Source organism: Coffea eugenioides, chromosome 2 (genome assembly GCF_003713205.1).
Source record: "Coffea eugenioides isolate CCC68of chromosome 2, Ceug_1.0, whole genome shotgun sequence".
Classification (NCBI taxonomy): domain Eukaryota; kingdom Viridiplantae; phylum Streptophyta; class Magnoliopsida; order Gentianales; family Rubiaceae; genus Coffea; species Coffea eugenioides.
The window spans coordinates 4,864,121-4,877,007 of NC_040036.1; the positions used below are offsets into that span (position 1 = coordinate 4,864,121).

The following is a 12,887-nucleotide window of genomic DNA, read 5'->3' on the forward strand; positions in this document are numbered from 1 at the left end:
AATGTTTTGCTAAATACTTTCTTATGCCAAATTACAACGATTTGCCATATTGACCAATTTAACTATTTGTCATGCTATTATGTGTATATATATATATATTGCGGCTCACTTCAAAATGTAAAGTTCTTGTTTCATTTCCAAGAACTTGTTACAATTACTTTATGATCACGGTTCAGTGTTTCACATTTTAGGCACCGGTAAGCTTACATTGCCCAACCATCAGCCTTTGGGTCGGTGGCCACCATCAAAGCATTAAGATTTGGTAAGATGATCTAAGACAAGGGTTCAAATCTTGTCTCGAACTCTTGCCTCCCATCAAATTGTCACATTAAAAGTGGCTTTGTTTAAAAAAATCTAAGTGGATGCGTAGTACACTCGTCGTTTCGTTCAATGGTGGTTAAGTTTTCTCCTAATTACCCTTAGGCCTCCTTAGATTCGCCTCCTCCTCTAGTCGTGGTTCAGTCCCTTCGAATTACCTTTGAACCTCCTTAGATCCGTCTCTATAGGAAAAAAAAAAAAAAGAGCTTACATTGTCCATTTTTCCCCCTCAAAGGGCAATAATCTCGAGACCTTTCATTTTTGAAAGTGCAAACGAGACACTTCAAAAAGGTTGCTGCAGTAGGTTAATTCCACACACACACCCCCGCCCCCCCCCCCCCCCACAGCCCCAGCCACAGCCCCGCCTCTTCACCAAAAAAATAAAAAAATAAAAAAGAAGAAGAAGAGGAAGCAAGGCAATCTTGAATGTAGTGGCAGACAAAAGGGTGGATAGGTGTAGCTATATCCTCTCAAGAATTTACAAACTTGTAAACACTCCTGTATAAAAAGTTAGTGGAAAAGTCCAATATATATATATAAAAAAAAAAGGGTAACAAAAGTTTTACATATGGCAGTTTCATGGTCTAAAAATCACTCTATATATAGTCCTGTCGGAACTCCATTTTATTATTACAGCACAAGTTATTATCCCGGAAATTTTAGACACGATGATTGGCATTAAAATACAGCAATAACCATTTTTACGCTTCATGAATGGTGAATCATTCACCATCATCCCCGTCCCCGTCCCCGTCCCTCCGGGAAGATTGTGCATGCACCCAGTTGTAACGACCAGGAGACTTAGGTGGGGTGATCGGGTGCCACAGGCTTAATAGTTTGATTAATCACGTGGAAAAGGGCGGAGATTAATTATTAAATCATTCAAAAGCAAATCAGACGGACACGTCGCCAAGTCAACATCTCAGATTATTTTGGTTGAGTTTTTTTGTTTATTTTTTTTTCTTCTTCATTTTGGTGGACGGAAATGAAATTGGAATTGAAGCCTCAAACTTCCAAATTTTCATTGTTAAGAAACGGGAAATGCGGACGCGGGCAGATGGATGGAGCAATAAAACAACAGCCTCTATACGGAGAATTAGTATTTTATTTTGTCGAATGGGGTCATTAAGCACCAAATCAGCTCTTGGCCCTAGTTTTCTATTTTTTTTTTTTAATCTTATGCTAAAATTTAGCTTTCATCCTAAGCAAAATTACACGTATCAAAAACAAAGATATTAAAATAGTTCAGAATTTTGAGGTTGCTCCTACAACTATCAAAGACGGATATGAATAAAATATTCATAATTTAGTATACGCTTATATAATTTTATATTTTAGTTATATAAATCAACTCAAATATTCAATACATAAATATAATCATACCTGTAAGCATATATATACTCAATACATAAATATAGTCAGAGTGCGTATATATATATAATATCAAATTGTAATAGAAATGTTACAATCGAATCAAATCACATACAATCCGATCGTACTTGGATGATTTACCTCGTAAATAACGGCAGTTCATCTTTTTATTTTGCTTTACTCATCCACTTTGAACGAGACGGCTTTCAAATGGAAGCAAAATTATAGTAAAAATTATATAGCCAGTTGAACCGTGAAACGCCTCATCTTTTTTTTTTTTTTTTTTTTTTTTTTTCAACACAGGGGTGTCCGGGTCAAGACCCGAAGGCGGCCCGACTAATCCCCTGCGCCTGGAGTACAGCGCCACCCCAACCGCACCCAGGCGTTAGGTGAGGTTCGATCCCACGACCTTGCGAGTGTGAAACGCCTCAACCGACCCTCATAAATCACGTGTTGCACGTGATGGCCCCCACTTTGACCTTAACTTGTACAGCTGTTGTTCAGGCCTCACTCTCAGGACTACCATGAGAAATTGTTGCTCGCCATGCTAAATGTGTGGATCACTTAAAGCAGATCGGACCTCTCCAGCAGTCGGAACGGTTGGTATTTGGCAACTTTTATTCGCCCATCTTTTGGTGAATATGTTTATGTGATCTTTTGTTTGATTACTAGCGGTATCTTTTTGCAGGAGGATTTGTACGAGCTTTCTTCTATAAACATACCGTCTCTGTTTGAATTAGCTGTTTTTTGGGGATGTTTTTGAAAAAATTTACTGTAGTAGTGTATATGAAATTTTTTTTCAAATATTTGATATATTATATGAATGAATTTTTTTAAAAAATTATTATATAATTCAAAAACGGACCAATTTCTATATGTGAATGAATTTATTTTTGAATTATTATATATTACTATAATATTATATTTGAAAAAAGGATCAATTTCTTTATTTGCTTGTAGTTCGCGTAAAACTTGAAATCAAAGTACCATCATTCTGATATAGTACTCGAAAGGACTGAAATATAGTCTCATTAAGGGTCCGTTTGATTCAATGTAAAATATTTTCAACGGAAAATGTTTTCCATGGAAAATTTTATCGGGGAAAATAATTACCTTCTCCATGTTTTTTCCACTGTTTTGGAGGAGATGGAAACTACAAATCTTTAGTGAGCCATTGCACGAGTGGTGGGTTTTGTTCTGAATCTTAAGGCTGGTGGGGGAGCTTGAATGGGTAGTCTTACGACTTACGAAGCGGACATGAAAAATAACTTCAATTCATTTATATGGGAAGTCATTTTACACCATCTGATGTAAAATATTTTCGGTAGGAAAAATTTTTCCCAAAGCAAAAACCCAACCAAACAATAGAAAATCAAGAAAACATTTTCTGAAAAATATTTTCCTTCCAAACAAACAAACCCTAAGTGAAAAACTTAAAAATAAATATGAGAGGGGGGGGGGATCGAGTATGAATTTCAAGCCAGTTCTAGTTTCAAGAGAAGTTTAATTCGTAGCATCATGTTTGATACATCCAACCATATTCTGAGTTAGCTCGAAAACCACGGGTTTCTCCATTTCAGTACCGACATATTTACAGCAAAACGCTATAATCTGTATGCTACTAATATCTACTAATCAGCAGTCGGGGAAACACATGGCCCATTTACACAATATATAATTGTATGATTTTTTTTTTTGTTTGATTACCCTCCCGTCCTCCCCCGCATCCTTTCTATTTTCGATTATTAGATTTAAGATTGGATCTATATTCTTTTTTCTTTCAATTGTTAAGTACATGATTCGACCCTAAATTTGATGATGAAAAAGAAAAGCCCCCTCCTAACTATAGAACCGACCCAATGATCAAATAGTATGACCTAATTACAATTGGGTGTGCCTTTTAAGATTTTTTTTGTTTAGATTTTCTTTTTCGTAGAAACTCAAATATAATAAGGGCTTGTACAAAGCCCAATCCAGACAGGACCAGGCCTTTTCCAGTTAAGCCCTTTATTGTAAACGAGTTCGACGAACCTTTCCTTTGGGTACCAGTTGAGGTACACTTTTTCGATCCTATTGAGGTAGATCCTTCGTACTCTCTTTATGCCAGGATATATTGCTGCATTAGTTTTTTTTGTACTCTCTTTATGCCAGCATAAATTTCTATATTATGAGTTCGACGAACCTTCCTACTTTGTTTGGAAAGCTATTTTTCCCTAAAAAATTTTTAAATTTTCTGTCAACGCATTTTTTAATCACTTTTTTACTTTACACACATCAAATTATTGGAGTTGTCTCAATGATTTGAGAAGGGCTTAATGCACCGTGTAATTGTAGTTGGAGAATGAAATTGGACAATTTTAGAGTCCTTGAAAGCAAATCTAGTTATGCAATGTCTAGTTTAGAGGTAGTTTAGTTTCTTCTTGCATGCAATTTTAAAAACCCAATTGGGGGATAGTGGATCCCCTTCCCACTAAATATAAGAGTAGTTTGAGAGGGGGAACAAAAAAGAAAAAAGGCAAATCCGATACAACTGTCATGCTAATACATAGTTCTTTTTTTTTCTAAACTTACTCCTTATTCTACACTAAGGGGAAAAGGTGGATTCAAATAGATCAATGGAGAATCCGAAGGGGGTTGAACCGCACCGGATTAGATGGATGCCTTTGCATCCGCTAATGAAATTCCACAAAATCCTGGATAAGATTGCTGCACATAGTTCTTCACTATTGACAGTACAGGATACACGGAAGATACATTTATTTAATTAAAGAAATGATTGACATCCGTCCAAATAAATCAAACAAACAAATGTTGCTACATTCTCCCTTAGGGAGAACCAACAACGGATACTACTATGAATTGTAATGAAAGAATGCAAATCATGAATATCATCACGCTTGTGAATGAGGGCATCCCAGGCACCGCAAGTATGATATACTGTGAAAGAGAGAATTTACAGGGAAAGCCATAAGCAGGAACAATTAATTAACCCCTGTTCCATGCTCAAAAGCTGAATCAGGCACCTCTGCTCCTAAGCCCATCGGTTATTCTTACATAACTAATCTAAAACTGAAATCTTCCTAATGGTATACGTATTATCGATAGATTCTCTTCTTGTACTCGAATGCAGTTAAAGTGCAGTTGACTTCTTCCAGCTCACCAAGCACTTGAGGAACTCCATGACCTACAAAGATAAACTAGATCTCATTCTCATGTAGCTGGTAATAACACACTGAAACAGATCAAAGAATCAGATAAGCAACCAATTCTTAAAATAAAGTTCTGCCCTTGAAGCACTGAGTTTCTTACGCTACTAATTATCATATAAGCATAGTTTCTATCCTTATAAAAGAAAAGGAAGTAACTCATCTCATGGCACCTAGTGTGAAGATATAAGAAGCAATAAACTAATTTTTACCTCTGATGGATCCCTGAGGGAGTAGGAAGCATTGCTTTCCTTTGGGACAGAAGATACCAAGATGCCATAACCGCGACTGCCCTTTTTTAAAACCTGACGAAAATTTCATTTGCAAGATTGTCATATATCTGAATACCCAAGCAACAGGCACTAGTCACATTTTAATGGTGTTTCTTAAATTGCCAGGCTTTACCTTGAAGGCATCTTCATCAGTACGGTCATCTCCAATGTATATGGGTAACACATTATCACAGTGGCTCAACCCTACAATTATCTCAGCATCAGGTCTACTGCTTTTTAAAAATCTGACAGGTAAGAGAATGAAATATGCACGCAGCAAAACTGTGTTCTTTTAAGGAGCAAACCTCACACTCACCAAGCGATTCAAGTAAGAACTCAACGGCTTTCCCCTTGTCCCAATTAAGCACAGGACGGACTTCTAAAACCTAGAAAAGAGACAACATGACAGCCATTTTAGAAGAGCACAAGCCAAGGAAAGGCAGTTGCATGAACTCTGGTAGATATCATACCTTCCGACCGTGTGTCAATCGCAGACGAGGGTAGTGCTTCAAAATTTCTCCGACAGACTCTGCAATTATTGTCCAACTCTATACACATTTCCATAAGACAAAAGGTTTCCATCAGCCAAAGAACAGAAAATTAAGAGTTTCAAGCTGAGAAAGCACACAGCATACCTTCTCTTCGACATTGCGATAGTGTACAGATACACAGAATTTGTTGTTCTCAACTTTTGTTCCCACAATGTCTTTTGTGATCTCAACCAAAGACCTAAAGACCTGCTTGCACGTAAAATGAATGCTTTTGTCATACTGCAGAAAAGAGTCCAATTATGCACCAAAGCGGGTTTATATAAAATTTACCAACCTCATCAATCATGGGTAGGAATTCACTAGCAGGCTGGAACAAATTAACATCCTTGCACTACAATAGCCAGAGAATAGATTTGCACATTATATCAGAAGTTATCAATCCCAGAACAAACTGCAGCTCATAGCGTCACATGGTTCAACAAGAATTGATCGGTCTTGCAGGACCATTACCTGCTTGTCAATGGACATGTTACATTTTGTCTGGTCTTTGGAATTTGGTTGAGCAGGACCCATAATGTCCATCCCGTGACTTCCAGCATAGTAAAGTTCAGTTAGTCCCACAAACTCAGATACCTGAAGAAAAACAGCAGGAGATGATTGGTGAGAAGTTGAATCTTTGGAATCTAAAGAATAACAAGTAATTTCAATGATAAGAGAATGTGCATAATAAAAATTTGTGGACGTTGGATACCTTGTCACGACTTCTCCCACTTATTATTGCTGTTGGGAAACACTTAGCTGCATTTCTTACAGCAGCACGCATCTGGAGAAAAACATCAAGTATTATAAAAATCTCGAGAGGATGCTAACAGATATTACTGAAAGAAATTATTCAATGTATGGGAAGAATGATTAATACTCACCGAACATGACATGACGGCATGGTCAGGGTTGTCAACTATTGGGGATAGAGTCCCATCATAATCCAGAAAAAGTGCTACTCTTTTGTGCTTTGCACAGTTAATTAATTGCTCAAAAGATGCAATTGCTGATGGATACTTGAGCTGCAAAACTAGCAAATTTTAGCATATCCTGTCTATGCAGGACAAAAGTTTGCTGTTGAAGGAAAATATGGTTGCATTACTGCATCGAAAAGAGGATTAGAAATTACCATCCAAGTACGATAAGCATTGTCACTATCATTTGATGATTGCCCAGTGCTGGAATCTTTATTTACTTTGTTATGGGTGGGAGATGATGACTTCATCGCATCCAACCAAGAACTAGATCGAACATCATCCAGTATCCCAGGCTTCCTCCTTGGAATTGTGAGGAAGGGTGCTGGAGAGAAAGCTGTACCATTGTGGGAGTACGGCAAGAGGCCAGAATGGATTCCCAACATTGACTCATTGATAAGAGCAGGATCAGCAAGTACGGGGGATGTATGACTTGATTTGAGGTCCATTGTTTCCAAATGTATCAGTAAAAGGGAAAAGGCTTTGGGGTGAAAAAAACTAAAAAATCACGCTTTTGGATCTGGGGCTGACTCCAAGCAGTATTCCCCAACTGTAGAAACCTTCAAGTTCTTTCAACCAACCCTTTTATCAATGAAAAACCACCTCTTCAGAGTTTTTTTGTCACTACTGGTGGGATTATAGTCCATCAAGCAGAATACTCCTGAAGACTGAAAATTATGAATAAGTGTAAGTACACTGACAAAAGGCTAGAATATTAACTGCTTGCCAAATCAAAAGCTTACTCATACATCATTTCTTCTGCAACAGCCAATTTCAACCAGCAACCAGATTACAGCTGCAAAAACGTGGGAGAAGATCTATTGTAAGCTCTATTGGCAAATGTCACAAAAAAGTCCTCCGTAGTGAAGGATGGTACCACAGGCCATTGGAATAAATAGTAGATATCAAAACAGCTGACAGAATTGTTGCCAAACACATTAATACAGAACCATAACAGAAACCTTGAATGGCAAGAAATGAAATGGAACGTTCTGAGCAAAAACATTCAAACGAAGCACAAAGAACTCAAATTATCCCTTAAAAAATATGTTACAGGCAAAAGTACCTAAAAAGGCCCCCAGAGTCTAAGCATATTTTTTGCAGTTACAAACTCTTTGAATTACGACCTTGTTCAAGTGACAGACCAGGTTTAACTGTGAATTTAAGTGGATTAATTAAAATGTTTTGGCTTGAGGTAACTAAAAAGCATTGACTTTTGAAAACCAACGAATCAACATTATGAATTTTTGTCTACCTAAGATCACAGACAGAAGAACTTGTTACCAGCTATAGAATTCAATGAACCAACTGGCACAGGAGTTTAAAACCTCAGATATAACATATAAAGGCAGGCAGCTGCTGCAGAAGGAATGTTATCACCTAATCCTGGTCCCTGTTGATCATGGGCCAGCAATGGAGAACTAGGTAGGGACCTACGTTTAGGAACAGAGAACCTAAGATGTGGAGAAAGAAAAACTGAAGCACATTGAACCATACAAGGTCACAATCCACAAATATGACAATGTTGAACGGCTTAAGAAACACAGTTGATGGCACCATATATTCGCTTCCTTGTGCTAATGACAAACTCGCTACTAGAAAGTCAGGAAAATAAATAAATTAAACACGTAAATATGTTGTGGTGGAGAAAAAAAAATTAATGTTGAAAACATTCATCATGCTTATATTGAAGAGCAGGACAGAAATGTATTCTTTGTTCGAATATATCATTGAGAATCAATATAGAGAGCTGGAGTCATAAAAGTGGTACAGCATCCTGATGTTACTATCATGGGCAAATCTATAAGCTTTTCTCTAAGGCCAGAGGATGAGGCGGAAACAGGAGCATATGCAACCACATCTTGTGGTCCAACAAAGAAGTATGGGTTGCATTAAACATTGGACCCAGAACATTAAATTTTAGAAATGCCAAAAACCGGTGATATAGAAAAGAGCTAATTAAATTTAGATATCCCATACAGTTATTGCTATCACACAGTCCAACGTGACTGGTATTGCAAATGTTTAGATAACTGGCTAGAATTCAAACTTCAGCTAGTTCTCCTGTGATCCCGTAATTGTGGTCTTCCTTGAACCAGTAAAAACAGGGCATTTTACATAGTAACGGGGGATGAATTATCAGGTTTCCAAATAAAATTTTTTCTTTCAGCTTGATTTTTTTTTTTTTTGTAGTTCAGAAGAATGAAATCGATTAAGGAATGCATTGACAAATTATTGTCGCTTTCACGTCATTGTAGAGTGATGCAGCCGACAATCAAAAAACGAGTAAGATTTAAAATTGAACTGAAAGTGTTGTTGCCACCTATCACATCAGCTTATTTATACACAGCTCTAAGAAAGACATTTTTAGGGAAAAAAAAAACATGTTCATCATATCTGTCTTGCTGTTAGGAGGAAAAACCGAAATAACTGAATCCCATCAACTATTGAACCAACAACATAAACCTACTATATATGTGTATGTGTGTGCTTGTGTATACGCGCGCGCGCGCGCGCACACACACAAAATACACACGCACACACAAAAAAAAAAAAAAAAAACATGCGCAAGAAGTATTGGCCAAGACCCGTGCTTTTCATCTGAATGCTAAATCATTAAACCTTCTCTTCCCCACCGGCAATGAAAAACAAAATAACGAAATTCGTGATTTATAATCCAATACTTTGCCAAAGACCTCCATCTTCTCATTCTTCGGCGCATTAGGTGAAATAAAAGGAAAATCTTTATGATTCTTGGTAACAGAAAAGCAGCACAGACTGTTTCTAAAGAAGAGCTGGTTTTAACCTAAAGAAAGCCACCAAAAATTGCCAGATATTAAAAATCCAAAATTATGGTCAATAGTTAGTTAGTAATGGATTCCTTTTTCCTATCAACAAATGAAACAATTTTCAGAGCCAAAAGAAACTATGTATACACCCGCGCATACAGGTACACGTGCAAAAATGCGGAAGCTACCTACCTGATTAAGAACTAGCAGGAATCCCCGAATGCGAAGAAGACCCTTGAAGAAAAGAAATATCTGCAACAACAAGATCTCAGAACCTCAGCAAATGCCAATGAAAAGCAAGCGTCGACGACAGCAATTCGACGCCATAGAAAGTCGCAGTACAAACCAGAGAAGGAAAGATCAATAGCTCAAAAAACAATATCACAAATTCACAATAAATAAATTATACAAATGGGAGGGGAAAAAAAAGCAGAGGTAAAGAAGACGTTGATGACGTCACATTTTACCTTTGCAGACAAAAAAAAACTGCTGATATTGCAGAAAACAACGACGGCGACTATTCAATTTCAAAATTCTGGATGTACAAAAATGTATCTATTACGAATTCTGTCAATGCATCTATACACGTATCGAACCCAGAATATACCGGTATATGAATTGCAAAATCCTGGAGATGGAGATGATGAATAATAGAAGGAGGTCCGGAAGGAGGAGGAGGAGAGAGAGAGAGGAGAAAGAAGAGAAAATAGGAGGCTTGGAAATGAGGAGTATTTATAGGCTGCTTAAATGTAGAGACGTGCCATAGAAGGCAAAAAAGAAAAAAAGAAAATTTAAATTCAGGGCCCAATCTATTAAATGAGGATTAATTGACGGACGCGATTTGTGGGGGAGAGAACAGAGCCGAACAGAGAACAGAGGAAAAAGGTTTCTTTCTTTGAGTATCTTCTTCTTGGGGAGTTCCGTTTTAAGTTGAAACCAGAAACAGGCTTCTTTGCTTCTTCCTTTTTTTTTTACTATTTCTTCACCAAATCTTTGAATTCTGGAGTTCTTACCAACTATTACGCGATTTGACAACGTTTATACCACGCGTCGTGGAGGCACGCGCAACGGCGGACCGTTGAAATAGTTGGCAACCGGGAGGGAAAGAAGTTATTTCCGCAAAGTTGTAGTAGTTTCTATTTCTATTTTTGACCGGCGGGTTTGCAAATTCTGGAACTTTTGACATTTCTATTTTTCAACATTAAACTTATATGACCACACTGCTTACCATTTCAAGATTCATAAATCTTTGTTAATTCACCCCTTGCGTTGAAATTCTATATTATTGATATTTGTTTATGGCCAATTTTTTATATGTAAAGTCGCAAGAACATTAAACTGGAGACTTTGAAATTTGTCACATATGAAATTGCAATCTTGCGCCCGAAAGAATCTCATAATTGAAATTCACCCCCTTAATCATCCATGTTTAAAAAAAAACACTTGGTAAAAGAAACAACAATTTCTTCTACGTCGTCTCCCACAAGTAGTAATCAACCACCTAAGGTATGTAAATGTACTTTTTGTAAATTATTTGAGATATTTTTACTGTAACACTTTTTGTGATGTGATGTATGTGAGATAAAAAGATAATTGGAAAAATAAAAAGGTGTGTTAGAAATTGTAATGATGATGTAAGCAAATAAATTTTGACAAATAATCTCCTGTCCAAACGCACTCGTAATTAACTCGCATTTTGATGACTAAATGTACGAGTAATTCAATTTGTGTGACGTATCCCTTGCGAGCACAATAACTTGTTTTAATTGATTGAGAAACAGTGATGTGTTTGGATCATAGTTATTAAACCCAACTCGGGAAGGAACCCGGCGAAGGAGGTGTGTCAACGGGTGAGTGGTTGAACCGGTGGGTGAGTGGTTGAACCGGTGGGTCACTACATATATTTAAATATTATATTTCATAATTATTTATATAAGATATATGATATAAATTGTAATAAATAATGCCATAACAAAAGCTCATTTAATTTAATTTGTTATAAAATAATTAATTCATATAAGAATCAATCAAATATAAAGTTATTTATTAATATACCAAACTTCAAGTGTAAAATTTTATCTATATTTAGTGTAATTATCTAGCTTATTTATGAATTTTAAGTGTAAAAAATTATTAAAAATAATATTTGTCTTTAAATGAATTATGTAATATGTTATTTTTGGAATCCATTTTATAACTTATAGAGTTTGGAGGGTAATAAATTTTTATTAAAAGATTCCAAATAAATTTGTTTTAGAGAAAAAAAGATAGAATTGAAAAACCATTTATATATCATAATAAAGCTACTATATCAACATATTTGGAAGTAGTTTGGTGGTAAGCAAGCGGTAGTGTTGGGGCAGAGGTCCGAAGTTCGAGTTCCAACAATAACAATATAATTTTTCCACAAAATCCGGTTAGTGACAAAACCGGCCAAAACCGGCCGGGTTTCCGGTTTAATCCGGTTCGACCGCCGGGTTATTGACTAAGTCAACGGTCTCTTTGCACAAACGATCTGATTCCAAACCCGGCCCGGTCTAATGACCCGGTTCGACCGCCGGGCCGGGCCGGGTTTAATAACTATGGTTTGGATAGAGGATTATTTAAAATATTTTTTGAAATGATTATTATAATACTATTTTTTATGATATGATGTATGTGAGATAAATATGAAATGATTGATAAATTAAAAAACGTGTATAAGGAATAAGATGTAAAAACTGAATATAATAATATTATCTATTATTGTTAATTATCTCAGTATATTGCATAAGGATATGAAACATAAGCAAACAACTAACTCAAGTTTACCATGGAACTTACAATTTTTTCATTGAAAATGCTATATTTCAGCTAGTCTCAACTCCAGAATTCAGAGATTTAACTTGATATACCGATGCTGTGCTGAACAAAAAAGGCCAGTGCCCACTTTAGCGGTAGTTTTGCAAGTTAGGCACAGCGTTTGCTGAAGAAATTCTTTAGCTTAAGGGTTACGGTTGAAATTTTCAAAAACTGTGTCCAAGAAAAATAAATAAATGAAACAAGCCTTTTGATTGCACGATTGTCTCGCATGAATCTACATTCAGCGCGTCACCATTGTTAGAAGTATCCTGAGACAATTGATAGTTATGTTGATGACATGTATCTGGATAGTTAATATAATTAAAATTAGTTTGTGTGTGTGTGGGAAGGTAAATATGAAAGCTCATAAAGTAACAGCAAAATGTTTATATCAAACGACGCACGCTCGATGTCGAGCGTGCAAGTGATAAAAAAAAAATCATCCGTTAACAAAAAAATGTAGTAGTTGTAAATTAAAATAGATGTTACAAAAAAAAAATCAAACAATTATTTATGTGTAAGTGATTATATTTACAATGGAGTATTTCATTGGGTGGTGCGGCTAGTAATTAAATTGAAGTAG

The 12,887-nt window shown here is 36.3% G+C and overlaps 1 protein-coding gene across 2 annotated transcripts; it reads right to left on the reverse strand.

Annotated features, from left to right (window-relative positions):
* Positions 1-4,422: 4,422 nt before the first annotated feature.
* On the reverse strand, positions 4,423-10,299 carry LOC113761836 (trehalose-phosphate phosphatase A-like). 2 transcript variants are annotated; one of them, XM_027304988.1, is made up of 14 exons: positions 9,931-10,299; positions 9,656-9,715; positions 7,424-7,470; positions 6,830-7,342; positions 6,582-6,722; positions 6,410-6,481; positions 6,169-6,291; positions 5,993-6,049; positions 5,803-5,904; positions 5,638-5,715; positions 5,484-5,553; positions 5,301-5,371; positions 5,108-5,200; positions 4,423-4,873 (listed from the first exon to the last, which is right to left on the reverse strand). In XM_027304988.1, the coding sequence occupies exons 4-14, from the start codon at positions 7,121-7,123 to the stop codon at positions 4,820-4,822; spliced, it is 1,155 nt and encodes a 384-aa protein (XP_027160789.1). In that variant the 5' UTR covers positions 7,124-7,342; positions 7,424-7,470; positions 9,656-9,715; positions 9,931-10,299; the 3' UTR covers positions 4,423-4,819. The 2 variants fall into 2 exon arrangements, with proteins under 2 accessions (XP_027160789.1, XP_027160790.1); XM_027304989.1 differs by lacking the exons at positions 9,656-9,715; positions 9,931-10,299 and adding an exon at positions 7,930-7,960.
* Between the last annotated feature and the right edge of the window lie 2,588 nt (positions 10,300-12,887).

What these genes read in the sequence shown, in the direction of transcription:
- LOC113761836 (XM_027304988.1), bottom strand. Translation starts at nt 7,123, where the DNA reads ATGGACCTCAAATCAAGTCATACATCCCCCGTACTTGCTGATCCTGCT. An exon ending in ATGCTTATCGTACTTGGATG is followed by an intron (nt 6,723 to 6,829) that starts GTAATTTCTAAT and finishes CTAGTTTTGCAG; the next exon opens with CTCAAGTATCCATCAGCAAT. An exon ending in TCCTACCCATGATTGATGAG is followed by an intron (nt 5,905 to 5,992) that starts GTTGGTAAATTT and finishes ACGTGCAAGCAG; the next exon opens with GTCTTTAGGTCTTTGGTTGA.